This window comes from Terrapene carolina, unplaced genomic scaffold (genome assembly GCF_002925995.2).
Source record: "Terrapene carolina triunguis isolate 2854851 unplaced genomic scaffold, T_m_triunguis-2.0 Scaffold629, whole genome shotgun sequence".
NCBI classification, from domain to species: domain Eukaryota; kingdom Metazoa; phylum Chordata; order Testudines; family Emydidae; genus Terrapene; species Terrapene triunguis.
In genome coordinates this window covers 9614855-9629779 of record NW_020664980.1, presented here as the reverse complement: position 1 = coordinate 9629779, position 14925 = coordinate 9614855, and the positions used below count along the sequence as shown (strand labels likewise).

Below are 14925 nucleotides of genomic sequence, written 5' to 3'. Positions count from 1 at the left end.
CCTCTAAAATTTCCAAAGACACACAAGCACACAACAGCACTTAGGTGCTTCCAAAAGCGCTACCAGAGAAAATATTTCCCATTCTTAGTTGCAGCCCTCAGCTCTTCTCAGCTAAGAGCATGCCTGCTCGCAGCTGAGACGACAGGAGAAACAAGGAAGGAGCATGTCCGTCTCTCTGATGCCAGTGCTGATCGGAGCAGAGTCTTTATTTTCTTCAGGCCACCTTCAGCCCTAGTAGAGCAGGGCACAATGGTGCGGCCAAAGGGTGCTTTATAGCTAGGCAGTGGAAGGGGTAAAGAGACTATAGCAGGAGTATGGAAATGTGGGGTTACAAGGCTTAGAGGGGATGGAGAGGAGGAAGAACAGTTGGTGAGTGGAAGAAAAGATTGAGTGGCAGGAGGGAGGGAGAAAGAGAAGGGAAAGATGACAGAAAAAGATGTGAAAGAAAAAGAAAAGCAAAGTGAAGGAATAAGAATGAATGGGTGGGATTTCCCAAAGGGCCTAGGTAAACCTAGAAGCACAAGTCCCCTTGATTTTGAATGGAATGTAGGTCATTTAGGGGCATAGGAGTCCTCAAAGATGCCATCTGATATAAAGCAATCACAACAGCAGGACAGGTCAGTGATGGGAAAGGCAAGATCTGAAATGGAAAGACTGAAAATGAACTTTAATATTTTTGATTCTGTAGAAAAGGGGCTTGTTGCTTTGATCTCGTCACACCCATCTTTGCATCATTCTGCTGGCTCCCCATCACATCAAGCACAAATGACTTGTCTTCACTTTCAACGTCCGTCACAGCCTATCCCCACCCTACCGATCATTTCTCGTGCCCTATCAAGCTGCAAACTCCCACCTCCGATCAACCAGTATTGCTGGCCTTCATTGCCCACTTGTTACATTTTCAAACAAGTACCTTTGTGCTTTCTTCTATTTTGCTTCGTGTGCATGGGAGAAGTGCCTCAAACATCCACAAAAGCACCTCACTGTTGTCCTTAAAATCAGCCCCTTAGATTTCTCCTTTGCCTCGATGCCTACAAAAAACAATGGCTAGACCCTCTCTGTGTTGAAATCACTCCCTCTCCTGCTACCCAGTATTGTCCCACCGTTTCCTTATGCTCCCACATCTGTATCTGTTACTATCACTTATCTTAGACTGAAAACTCTTTGGAGCGTGGATCATCTTTTCGTTCAGTGTTTGTACAGGATGTGGTATACTGTGGGACCAGGACCATGACTGAGGACCTAGGCACTACTGCGATATAAATAATAAAATGTGAGTATTTCTAATTGAAATGCTGGTATTAGCATGATCGAGCTGTGTGTAGATTAAAACAATAGTTAAATGAGCAGCATTTCCCTTGGCTTCCCTAGAATTAGTGACCTCAGTCTCAAACTGTGGGCCAGGTTGGCCTACCCACTTTAGAGAGGTCAGGAGCCTCCACTATCTTTGCCTATCACTGGCTGATTTTCAAGCCTTCTTCCCGCAACAAAATTTGATGAAAAATGCCACCCCCGCCCCCAGTAAAATTTGGGCTTGCTCCTGTGATCCCTCCATTCATATTAAGGTAAAAGTGCATGTGGCGCACAGCATGCGGCGGACGCAGGGCCCCCCTGTGCCGTTGTCTCAGGCTCCTGTGAATAGAGGGTTGAAAAGCTCCCTGTCACCGCTCCGTTTTCAGAAGACGCAGATCCCAAAATCAAGTTCATCATGCAGAAAAGTAAGAAGTGCGAGAACTCAGGCAAAAAGAGGCTGTTTTTCAGATTCTCATTATACAGAGACTCCTCACTTAAAGTTGTCCTAGTTAACGTTGTTATGTTGCTGACCAATTAGGGAACATGCTCGTTTAAAGTTGTGCAATGCTCCCTTATAACATTGTTTGGCAGCCGCCTGCTTTGTCCACTGTTTGCAGGAAGAGCAGCCCGTTGCAGCTGGCTGGTGGGGGTTTGGAACCACAGTGGACCAGCAGCCCCCCGCTCCCCTAAGTTCCCTGTGCAGCAGCCACTCAGTAGGCTACCAATTGCTGGCAGTTCAGCTGTCCCTCCCCCCACTGCCATGTGCTGCTCCTGCCCTTTGCCTTGGAGCTGCTCCTGGGAGCCTCCTGCTTGCTGTGTAGGGGAAGGGGAAAGAGGGGGGCGAATGTCAGGGTGTCCCACTCCCCCCACTCCATATAGAGGAGGTTGGCGACATGACAGGGCTCAGGATGGAAGGAGCGCAGCTGCTGTCTCAACTTCCTGATTTTTTTAAAGGCAATGTACTTAGAGTGTGGTCAGCATGCTTAAAGGGGCATGTCTGCCCTGCTGTCTCCCCTCCCTCCATTCGTGCTGCCTTGTAGAGTGTGAGGCTATATTAACAACAATGTAAGGCATTCCTTGGGAAATATCCCACCCTCTTACTTCACCACCTCAACCAAGCTTCACAATCATCATTCCTGTGTACAGTATTAAATTGTTTAAAACGTATACTCTGTGTGTGTATATATATGTTTTTTGTCTGGTGAAAAATTTCCCTGGAACCTAACCCCCTCATTTACATTAATTCTTATGGGGAAATTGGATTCGCTTAACATCGTTTCGCTTAAAGTCGCATTTTTCAGGAACGTAACTACAATGTTAAGTGAGGAGTTACTCTACATGTGGCTCAGATAGTGTGTGGAAAGTTGTTTTGCATTTAATGGAAGAAAAATAAATCGGCATTTTTCTCAGCTTGGAAAACAAAAGAAGCTTATTTAATATTTCTGAAGTGAGATGTTTATACATTTGCCTTATTCGTTTTATACAGGCTAACAGATGGACCCAACAGTGAATATAAAGACTAACTCAGTGAAGGGACGTTCCTGGCATCATAATATCAAAAGCTTAACTCCAGCTGTTTAGAAAATGCAGCAGAACTCCAGGAGGGAAGGCAGCCACATGTCTGCTTTCCAAGTCTTCTTTGTAAAAGGAGATTGATTTGATGCTCATTAAGCTCCTAGAGGCCTCCAGGCATTAAAGTTAATTTCTCTGCTAATTGTTTTTCATATTTCTTCTAATAGGTTATTGTTTGGAGTGTGAAGACACTGACTACCACAAATCAGTGGAGAGGTCCAGGGGCTGTTTTCTGGCTGGTATACAGAGAGGCCAGAGAGTTTTGCCTTTTAGATGGTCTTTGGACATGCCTCAACACTTGGTAGCAGGAATTAGTGATTTAAGCCTCCACCCACCTCACCTGTTGAGCTGACTCCAGAGACTTTAACCTCAATGCAATGTGATGGCCACTGGTGTGCCCCTGTCAGAGCTTGCAGGGGTCTCAGGATCCTCTGAGGCTTGTGGAGTGATTGAGTATAACCCTCAGCACTGACACCTGGTGGCACTGTAGAAGACTAATATAACACTGAGACCCTGGACATTGGCGGGCAGGATCGAACCTGGGGCCTCTGGAGCTTAATGCATGAGCCTCTACTGCATGAGCTAAAAGCCATAGGCTCCTTAGCTAAGGCTCTAGATCTCTCTCTAAGTGGTCTCGATGCCACTAGATGGGACAGCACACCCCACCCAGGAGTGTCACAGAGCCACTCACAGAGCCTCAAGCCAGCTATCCTAGTCCCATGTAGGGCCAGCCTCAGTGCATAAACAGCTACAAAATCTCAGGGGTGGAGGTGAGCTGTACCACTCAGACTGCAGGGGCTGAATGTCCCACCTCCTGTGCATGGGACTGCAACCCTTAAAAAAAAAACCACCCTGTCACTTTGGGAAATGGAGCCAGTCGCCCAGTGGAGGCTTGAGACCCTGGAGTGAGAATCCTGCAAGGTAATCTCTTCAGGAGAAGCACAAGTGCAAGGTTAGAGATGATCCCTTTCAACAAGCCACTTGTAAAGAGGCACAAGATCTCAAAACAGAAACAAGTGGGAGTTTCCAAACCGATTGGTTTTTCTCCTTTCTTTTTACATTCAGAGCTAAATAATACTGCCCTGCCAGTTGATGGTCAGGGGGAAAAAAAAATCAAGCCTCCAGCCTCACTCAGAGGGACCATTACTCCTACAAGCAGCCAGGACTACTCCCACCTTCCAGGCCATTCTGCGGTGCAACCAGCCAAATTATGGCTGCTCAGGATTTGGGGAGAGAACTGCAGCAAGAGAAAAACAAGAAGGGGTCTCTTGTTTTTCTCCCCACTCTAATTCAGCCATGATTTGGCCCACAGTATTTACCAGGCCAAATATAACCTAAGCCCCCAGCAAGTCCGAAGTCAAACTGTACCCTCGAGCAATAAAAATCATGCTGCTGTCATTCGTCATATGTTTTTGATTTTATTGGGTTTTTTTAAAAAAACCAAGTTATTACAAATGAATCATTTATTTGAAGGCTTCTGAGAGGGAGAAGTCTCATTGCAGATATGATGTATTTTCACTCTTCTTGTGAACCAAGACAGCAAAGTCAAATCCATATGCATAAACAAAACCAAACAAAACTAGAACAGTTCAGACCACAGTTTATATCATGTAAATTCCCTAATATCAACAGAAGGCTTTTTAAAAAAACCAAACAAACCTCAAACTCAGACTTGCATGGAAGACTTCCAAAACACAGGGGGTGGGGGGTGGGGAGGAGAAAGAAAAGATGTATTCTTTGGTTTAAAACACAGTATTGCTCAGAAAACATTTAGTGAGTTTAACAAAAGGATAAGTTAAAATAATCACCGTGTAATCAACTGTAAGGTTGGCACCTATGTGATCTATTTACTTGAAAGGTGATCGTGTACAATTACGGCCCAGTCACTAGGGTGAATGTTTTCAACAGGTGGCACAGACTTTGGATGGTTTTTTTTGGGGGGGGGGTGGCTGCACAAATTGAGACCATACTTTTGATCTTGATTTTCAGGGATTTTTAGAATCCACAACTGCAGTTGAAGTCAGAGCTGAAGAGAAGTCTTGATTCAGGAAAGTGTCCCTGTTCAGGATAGCCCTGAACAGGGACGGACCCAAGTATGTGCTTAAGTGCTTTCCTCAACCTGAGCTGTAATCAGCACTTGTTCTTCTGAAAAAATAAGGCCCACAACTACCACAGATTGGGTACCTAAACTTGACGCATCCAGAATCAGGGGTTACTTCTGAAAAGCATTAGCCTTAATGTACAGCTCCTAAAGGTAAAAAAAAGAAGCAAAAATGGTTTAAAAAATATGGCTTTTTTCTCCTATCCATTTGAGTGGAAACAAAATAAACTTAAGTGTGATATTTGGATTTTAAAAGCAATTCTGTCCTTCCCTTAAAACGACAGCAAAAGTTGATTGTTCTGCTGAATGTTCTTCACTTTACTGTTTCATCCTTGCTAATAACCTGGAATATTCAGGCGCTGGAAAGGGAAAGGAAGAAGAGACAGATGTGAAAAATACAATGCACAGCAACATTTAATTCCACCTTCCCCTGGATTCACACAATATAATCAATCTCACTTGGACAGAAATCAGTAGCCAGCCATATACATTTGCTTTTGCTCTGTGCTCATATGGTTCTATTCAAGTCTTACTAAAGTCAGTGGAAGGATTCCCATTGATTTTAATGGGCTCTTGGTTGTGCTCGCAGTGCATGTTTTGGGCTCATTCCTGAGAGAGGCAGTGAGCACTTAACTTCCACTGACTGCACAGGGAGTTGCACGTGTTCAAAGCCTCTCAAGGATCTGGTCCTTTAAGTCCAATAAGAGGAGGCAACGGTTTTATTTCTGATCTGCATTTCCTGTTTATTGGAACATCATTAATACTAAGCTTGCAATTGTATGGTGGCAACTTGGTCTCTCCTGTGGCACACAAATACACCTCTACCCCGATATAACGCGACCCGATAGAACACGAATTCGGATATAACGCGGTAAAGCAGCGCTCCGGGCGGGCGGGGCTGCACACTCAGGCGGATCAAAGCAAGTTCGATATAACGTGGTTTCACCTAGAACACGGTAAGATTTTTTGGCTCCCGAGGACAGCGTTATATCGAGGTAGAGGTGTAGTTACATCTCCAGAGGCCTGCAATGCTTTAGTCTAACCCAAGTTATTAGGCTCAATATAATGGCAACTGGGTGAAATTTAAATGGCCTGTGATATACAGAAGTCAGATGAGATGATCTAGTGGTTCCATCTGACCTTAAACTCTATGGCCAGGTCTACACTACCGCGGTAGTTCGACGGCTGGCAATCGAACTTCCGGGTTCGATTTATCACGTCTGGTCTGGACGCGATAAGTCGAACCAGGAAGTGCTCGCCATCGACTGCGGTACTCCACCTCAGCGAGAGGAGTACCGCGGAGTCGACGGGGGAGCCTGCCTGCCGCGTGTGGACCGCGTCTGAACTGCGGTAAATTCGAACTAAGGTATGTCGACTTCAGCTACGTTATTCACGTAGCTGAAGTTGCGTACCTTAGATCGAATTGGGGTGTTAGTGTAGACCAGGACTATGAAATAAAACTTATGATAACAGATGGTCTGGCCTTGTAATACCTACCGTATGTGACTACACACCAGCATCAGGATGGGTAGGAAAATATTAAGGATCCCTCTAGAGCAGGGATCAGCCACCTTTGGCATGCGGCCCGTCAGGGAAAGCCGCTGGCGGGCCGAGACGCTTTGTTTACCTGCATTGTCTGTAGGTTCGGCTGATTGCCGCTCCCACTGGCCGCGGTTTGCCATTCCAGGCCAATGGAGGCTGCAGGAAGAGGTGGCCCAGCCTGCGCCGCTTCCCACAGCTCCCATTGGCCTGGAACGGCGAACCGCAGCCAGTGGGAGCTGCAATCGGCCGAAGCTGCGGATGCTGCAGGTAAACAAAGCGTCTCAGCCCGCCAGCGGCTTTCCCTGACGGGCCGCATGCCAAAGGTTGCTGATCCCTGCTTTAGAGGATCATAGTGCAACTCCAACTGCAGGTTCCACATGGATTTTTTTTTATTTCGGCACTTAGGTTGCCTTCGACCTATTTCATAACAGTGCATGTTTATTGGGGGGAGGGATTGATTTAAAGTGATAAGTGGAAGTTGGTGACATGTAGAGTTCCGTGAGCACAGTAGCAAACAGACCTATTTGAATTTGACTCCTAAAAGGGAAAGCAGAGGTGACAAAGGGCTGGTAACATCGGAAACATCCCAGAGAATACAAGAGAGAAAGTAAGATGTGTTATTTACCTAGCCGAGAACTCCTGTGGGAAACCTGTAAGAAAAGAATATTTAAAAACTAAAATAATTCTGATGCTTATCTATATTGGATAGCAACAAATTTATCAATATTTTCCAAGTATACTGAACAGAGCTCGTCAAAATGTTTGAAAACTATCAGCAAAAAAGGATCTGTTGAAAAATAAGCCATTTTTTAAAATCGGCTTTAATATTGAAGCCTCAGCAGCAATAGCTTGAGCAGAATACAATTGCATCCTGCATTCAGTGATGTGAGCTGCAGGAAGCGTATTACGCTAGCACGTCAAAGACAAACGCTGACTTTCTAGTTGTGTTTGGGGGCAAGTGAAGCTATTGACTATGATGGCTAAGGTTGCAATCCTGAGCAGGCTTCTGTATGTACTTAAACTTTATACACTGGGACTTCAATGGATGATTGTTCACAAATGTTAAGCACCTGCCTTTGTAGAATCAAGCTCTCAAGTCCTACATGATTGGGGTTCTGGTTACCCGAGACACCTCCCCCCCGTCTACCACCAGGGCCACAGAGATCAGCTGGGGAGTTAGAGAGTTTTAGAGTGTGCCATCAAGAGGCTGGTGGAAAGGCATTCTCAGTGGAAGGTCCCACGATTATGGAACTCCTTGCCCCAGTGCTCTAAAAGACCCTGGATCTGTAAGTGGCAAGGACCAGTGTCAGGTCCATCTCCTCTCCAAGGCATCTTCCTGAGGGGAGGTCTGAGGTAGTTACGGGGTATGATATATAGCTTAATAGTGGGTAAGAATTTTCTACTTCTCCCATCGGTCAACAAGTTAAACACGTTACTTTCTGATTTTTACTTCTACAGTTACAGTTATCTAGGAGTGCCTGGCACATTACAAACAAATGCAGAGGGGAAAATCCCTGCAGTAGAGAACTTACTGGATCTGAACAAAGGAGCAGGGAAAATGATGTAAAAATGACATTTGAATACAACATAGGCTGTTGAGGTTTGGCACGTGTCTTACAGCACCAGGATTTTATCTGCAGTATGTTAGAAAATGTATTTTTTTAAACTGCAAGCAAGAAAAGACAAGACTGCTCAGGGTCCAGAGTGTAATGTAATTAGTATTTTCATAAATCAAAAACTGAATAAATATAATGATGCTTAAAAATGGTTAATAGGTCTGTAATTTCAGGAGTGTCCCAATACATGAGCTAAATTTTGTTTACCTTGGATAATGCAGATGCCTGTTTGAAGATTTCTAGTGCAGGATCTGCAGGCTCATCTCCTCTTTCTTGAGGTCTAAAAGCTGAGGGTGTAATTCAAAGAGCATTAATATAGACTTTAAAATATTTCTTGCTTCCCTCTGCTAGTGTTCTGTAGCTAGGCATGAAATCACACATCAGTACAACATCACCCACTGAATTAGAATACTTAATAGGTCATCCCCCTTCCTCAGAGAGCCAAGCGTGCAATGGTCCTGCAGCTGGTTCTGAGTAACTTGGATTGATTTGAACTATTCCTGTGACAGCCCATTCTCTACTGTACTTTAATTGACGAGTACATGACTATCTGGCTATAGTTCCACTGTACTTTACAAATTGCTCACTGTAGCCGATAGCTGTACAGAGTCACTACACTACCATTAGCTCCTTCAGAGCAGGAGCACAATATACGAAGGCCCTGATTCATCCCTGGTCAGGACCACTCTTGAGATGTGCTTAAAGATAAGCACATGCTTAAGTTCCACTGACTTCAGCAGGACGCTTACATGTTGGGGAGGGATAGCTCAGTGGTTTGAGCATTGGCCTCCTAAACCCAGGGTTGAGAGCTCAATCCTTGAGGAGGCCATTTAGGGATCTGGGTCAAAAATCTGTCTGGGGATTGATCCTGCTTTGAGCAGGGGGTTGGACTAGATGACCTCCTGAGGTCCCTTCCAACCCTGATATTCTATGTTTAAAGCTAGGCACGCTTATGTAGCTTGCTGAACTGGGACCAAACTTAAGTGTAAACCTGAATAGAACCCAGATGAACAGTTTCAACTGTGACACCATATGTGGTAAAATATTTTAAAAAACACTGGATATTGATATTTTATAGTGTAACTGCATTGTGTAAAATGAACAGACTATATGACTGATGGTATATTGCACAGCTGCTCACAAAATATCAAAAATTGTACCTATTCTGCTAGCAGAACTTAAAGAACTAATATATTTGCTATAGCAAATATAGCTAATTTTGCTTCCTACTAAACCTGCACAGAATACCCCTTCTCTTACCTTCTGCAGAGAAAACGTATTTCCTTTTATAAACTGTGCAAAACATCACTGACATTCCTAGCCAGCAGCTTTATATATTTAGAAATGTTGACCAACCTGGGGGTTGTAAGACCGCATTCACAGCATAAATCACACCATTAGTGGCCATGATATCAGTTTCGGCAACAGGTTCCTTGTTCACATTCACTACATTGTTTTTCTGGAGGGGGAAAAAAAGTGAAGCCACCATTTAACGGATGGGACAACCCCCCCCAAACCTCTACAATAAAGTTAGCCTGTTTTCTCCCTAGAAGGCTTTTCCTGAGATCTCAAGAAATAGTAACCTCTGTTAAGACTGTCGGCTTCCTGAGGTTACACATCTCTCTGCTAGGACCCAGTGATGTCATTTAGTGAGAGCATATGTCCATTTGGAAGCTGTTTTGACGTTGTCAAAGTGAGCATAACCATATTGTTGAAAACAAACCAGAAAACAAAAAACCCCAAGGAAATCCCCCCCAAAACACACACAAAAGACTTACAGCGCTAACTTCAATTTTATCACCCTGCAGAGACTTCAATCTCACAAGAGCTCCAACTGCTCCACTGATCAAGATTTCATCCCCAATATGGTACTTCAGAATGGTAGCAAGTTCTTTAGCATTACCTGGCAGAAGAAACATATTTACAGGATAATGTTACAGCTTATTCCCTATACACTGTCATAGTTTTAAGAGATAAATGCCATATGCATATACAGGTGAGTGAGGTAATATCTTTTATTGAAAGATTATCTCACTACCTGGTCTCTCTAATATCCCAGGACCAACATGGCTACACCACCACTGCATATGCATATAAAAAGTCACTTCACCCTTTACTGAAATGCAATCACCTCTGGCATCAAATGGAAAATATAGTAGATAGTTCGAAGTACAGAGGTAATTCAGGGAGGTACAATATAAATATCCTAGCTGGAACTGGTTAGAACATCAGGGTTAACACTCATCTGTACAGAAAGTGCCCCGGGATCTTTAATCACAAACAGGCAGGACTAGAGCTGTGCAAATAACTGAGTTTTCCTGTTTGCTGGCCAAAGCTGGTGGTGGGGGGGGGGGGGGGGGGAAAAAATCAAAAAAAGTATGTTTCAGTTTGAGCCAATACAAAAAAATTCAAAGCAATTTAAACAAATAATAATAATAATAATAATAATAATAGATTAATTCCAGATCAAAAAAAGTGTTTTACTTGACCCAAAACCAAGTGTGTAATTTTGAGTTTTTCTAAAACTTTTTAAAATAAAATTGAAGTAAAATTCTAAGCAAAACATTGTTTTGAGTTGAAAAATTGAGATGTTTTATTTTTAAAAAGGCGAAAAACATTTCAACCTAAACAATTCAGTGAATCAACACAAATTCACAAAATGTTTCAGTCGACCCAAATCTGCATCTTTTGGGAAAGGGGGATGGGGGGGGACGGGAGTTTTATCTGGAAAATATCACCCAACTGTAGTCAAGACCAGTTCATGGTCCAAAAGATAGCTGCATCAGTAGTGCAGTGCCCTCAAACCCCATGCAGAGGTATTGGGTCAATAGTCACTTGTAGACATTTTCTACTGCTTCCAGTTGGTTTCCCATCCTAGTACAGATCAGTCCCGACCCTGCTTAGTTTATGAAATCTAACAAGATGACAACCCAGAGCCACTCCGTCACTTCGTTTTTCAACATGCCCCTCGTCTCTTTCTCCAAAATTAAGTGTTTCTTTATATTATTTGCTTTATTTCCTGGTATTGGTTGGGTTTAAAAAAAAAAAAAAATAAAAAAAAAAGTAGGAACTCAGAATCTCGTCTACTAATTCACATATCACCAGAGTTGCCGATACTAATATTACTTTAAAATAGATGCAAAGGTTGCTCATGAGCTAAATTGTGGCATTAGGTGAACCAGGTGAAGAGTCACTATTTTCATGGAACCAACAGAATTTACAGACATTGGTATCACAGAGTCTGATCCAAACCCCACTGACGTCAAACAGGAGTCTCTCTATTAAATTCACTAGGTTTTGGATCAGGTCCTGGAAGAACCAAGTTGATGTATTCCTCGCAATCTGTTTCCTGGTTAGCCAGAGAGTGGGGCAATAGTGGACATCAATCTCTCTCATTTTCTCCTTAGAGATGCAGTGCCAACAACTAAACTCTAGGTCAGACAACATGTGATGCTGAGGGCCAGATGTGTAAAGGTATTCAGGCACCTAACTTCCACGGATTTTAATGAGAGGTAGGCACCTAAATCCATTTAAAAATCTGGGCCTTGGTCCAAAATGAAAGCAGCCCATTTAACGAGATGTCTATTTTATTTCATCAGCTTAGTGAGACGAAGTTGCAAGTCTTTTCCTCTGTGGTTCATGTGAGTCAGTTCACACTGCATATCCTCACCAGCATGATTCACTTCACCTTCAGAACCATAAGCTAAATATTTGCTTAGACAAAACCAAGAACATTTCAAGCACTCACATCTGGGATATTTCACCCGTGGAGCTGGTTACAGTAGTTGCAAAAACAGTTGTGAAATATTTATACATATAAACACTAGAATGGCTGCACAGGCTGATGTAATAGATTACTGCTCCATGCACTTAAAAGGGTAGCCAGCTACCATATACAGATGCTTTACAGATTATGATGTCAGTGTTTGGTTGGGTTTTAAATGAATACCCAGCATTCTTTCCAAACCACATCCATTTTTTAACTCAAAAAGGGACAATATTCTGTTGCTTATACAGAAGATGGCTGTAAAAGTTCCCATACTTTTTCCATGTCATGTCTGCAAGCCTGTGCTTTACCACAGTGGTTCTCAACCAGGGGTCCAGGGCCCTCGGGGGGGCCACAAGCACGTTTCAGGGGGTCCGCCAAGCAGGGCCAGTGCTGGACTCGCTGGGACCCAGAGTAGAAAGCCGAAGCCCCACCGCATGGGTCTGAAGCCTGAGGCCTTTAGCCCTGTCACCCGGGGTTGAAGTCGAAGCCTAAGCAATGTAGCTTCGTGGGGGCCCCCTGTTGCGTGGGGGCCCCAGGCAATTGCCCTGTTTGCTACCCCCTAATGCCAGCCCTGGCTTTTATATGCAGAAAAAACAGTTGTGGCACACGTGGGCCATGGAGTTTTTATAACATGTTGAGGGGGGTCTCCGAAAGAAAAAGGTTGAGAACCCCTGCTTTACAGGACATCAATCTCCTCCTGGTCTTTATCTTTTCCTAGTCCAAAATATCGGTCTCTTTCTTATAGCCAGATTTGTTTTCTTCTTTCCCTGCAGGCAGGCTCATAGTTCTTGCACTGCCGGCATGTGAGGACCAGAGACCGCAAGCGCCAACTGCATTGCTAGAAACACCATGGTCAGGTGAAGCAATTGTGATTCCATGATCCCAACCAGTCTACACCTGCCATCAGAGCTAAGCCCAGGCAGGAGAGAGTGTTCGCTGCCTGCTCTGAACAATCATACAGATGCCATTGTATCCCCAACGTTCCCAGAGATCTTGTATCTGTCTCACAGGAAAATTTAAGGCCACTTTTTGATGCCTGCTGTACAGATCACAAGCTTTCTGTTGGGGCATGGCATACAAGTTGGTTATGTAGGAGGAGAGCTTTCAATGGCTAGGGAGACACGAATTTTAAGGATCAAAGAATGTGATACCGAAGGCATATTTATCCTGGTTAGTCCTTCAACATTACACAACATTAAAAATCCAGATCTATGAATATTTACCCATAAGTTTGTTCAATTCCCCTTGTGGCATAGCTCGGAAAGCTTCGTTTGTTGGAGCAAACACCGTGAAGGTACCTGGCCTATTTAATGTCTCCATTAGACCTGCAGATTGGATGGCAGCCACCAACGTACTGCAAGACACACACAACATACAGTTGTAGGCAGTGCTTAATTTGTAATGAAAGAGGTGCTGGGGCTCAAGCAATTTTTTATATTCATAACTGATGCAGCAAGCCCAGAGGTGCCAGGGTTAGAAGCTGCCCAGCCTAGAGGTGCCACGGCTCAACCCTGGCAAGCCATGGCACAAATTAAACACTGGTTGTAGGCTTCATTTGTTTAAGCCCACATTTATCGTTATTCTAATGGCAGATACATTCAGCGAAAGAGTAACTGCTGTAGGTATTTCCAAGAAAAAATTATAATGTTAAAACTACAAAATACAATAGGTTCTGGCAAATAATTTAATTGAAAAGTTAGTTGACAAGAAGTTAAGGCCTAATCTAAAGTCCACTGAAGCCAATGGCAGTCTTTCCCTGGAGCTTTGAATCACATTCTGACTGTATTAACCTACAGATGATTCTTCTTTTAGATCCCAATCCAGCTCCCACTGAGTTGGTCTAGGGCCCTTTGATAATTTGAAACAAGGAACAAATTGGGGGACGCAACAGATATTCTGGACTCACTTGGTACTTAAATGAATTTTAAACCCCATTTTTTATTTAAAGTTCTGCTGCTTATAATTTAGGAAGACATGCATTTAGATGCTTTTTCATTAACAAATTATATATAGCAATGACTTCAACCCACAGTTAATTGGAATTGCTTTGACAGCTCTGTTGCTACTGCACGACTAACAGCAAGAACAAAATGTCACCTAGTCTATTCTGTATGGGTTCTGATATTGTGCTCATCACCACAGTATCGGAGCAATTTCCATAAGGTGCATTAAGCAATGTGACTACACACCTGAAACGTTGGTCTGCCTTTAGAACATCCATGACTGTTCCTACTGGTGGAGTCAACATTTTGTCCACCGTAAATAAGGTGCCAAACCTTCCTCTCCTGTCATGGGCAGCAATACAAACATTTTCAATGCAGAGGTTCTGCAAATATAAACACAGACAAAATAAATTAAAATACACTTCAAGGGATAGAATATTTTAATTGTTACATTGTTTGTTTGTATTTTTCACTTTGATACTTCATTCAAGCTATTTTTTTATATTATAATATAAATTAGCCCTTAGCAGGCTTCCATATGTATAACTGAGGGCACCATTTGACCTCCAGAATCTTTGCTACAGATGATGATGGAACACAGCCTCACGCTCAGATCCCAAACTGAGTTTGCAGATCTGCGTTGAAATTCTGACCCCATTGAATTCAATGGAAGAAATCCCATTGACATCACTGGGGCCAGAATTTCACTCCTGATGTGTTATCAGTGAGACACTAATAACAGAGCAACTGCCCTTCTAGAGCAATAATACTGTATCAGACTAAGAAACAGTTAAATAGACACTCACATTGCGGTATACAAAAACTCTCAGTTTTTTGCCACCCAGAGTTTCTAGCTCCTGTCCATGGTAAAGATATTTAGAAGAAAGCTGTTCTTTAAGAATGTGATCTAGAAGCAAACTCTTCGTGTTCCGATTCATAGGAGGAGTCCCATCTGCAGCAAAAAGCATTTCAGCACACAGTGATTCATTTTAACACTATCATTAAGACTCTACAAGGATCTAAATAATAAATATGGTATCTGTCACCTTTCAGTTTCAAAACCAGTCTGTGCCCCTAGCAGAACCAGCT

The 14925-nt window shown here is 43.3% G+C and overlaps 1 protein-coding gene across 1 annotated transcript in view; it reads right to left on the bottom strand.

Annotated features, from left to right (window-relative positions):
• Nucleotides 1–5166: 5166 nt before the first annotated feature.
• TGFBI (transforming growth factor beta induced) overlaps nt 5167–14925 on the bottom strand; it is a 34649-nt gene continuing 24890 nt past the window's right edge. Inside the window, exons 10-17 of the mRNA XM_024202119.3 lie at nt 14643–14788; nt 14083–14219; nt 13117–13247; nt 9903–10027; nt 9481–9583; nt 8332–8411; nt 7134–7158; nt 5167–5325 (exon numbers count right to left, since the gene is read on the bottom strand). Coding sequence (XP_024057887.1) covers nt 5285–5325; nt 7134–7158; nt 8332–8411; nt 9481–9583; nt 9903–10027; nt 13117–13247; nt 14083–14219; nt 14643–14788 — 788 coding nt within the window. The 3' untranslated portion in view covers nt 5167–5284. The remainder of the gene's footprint in view (nt 5326–7133; nt 7159–8331; nt 8412–9480; nt 9584–9902; nt 10028–13116; nt 13248–14082; nt 14220–14642; nt 14789–14925) is intronic.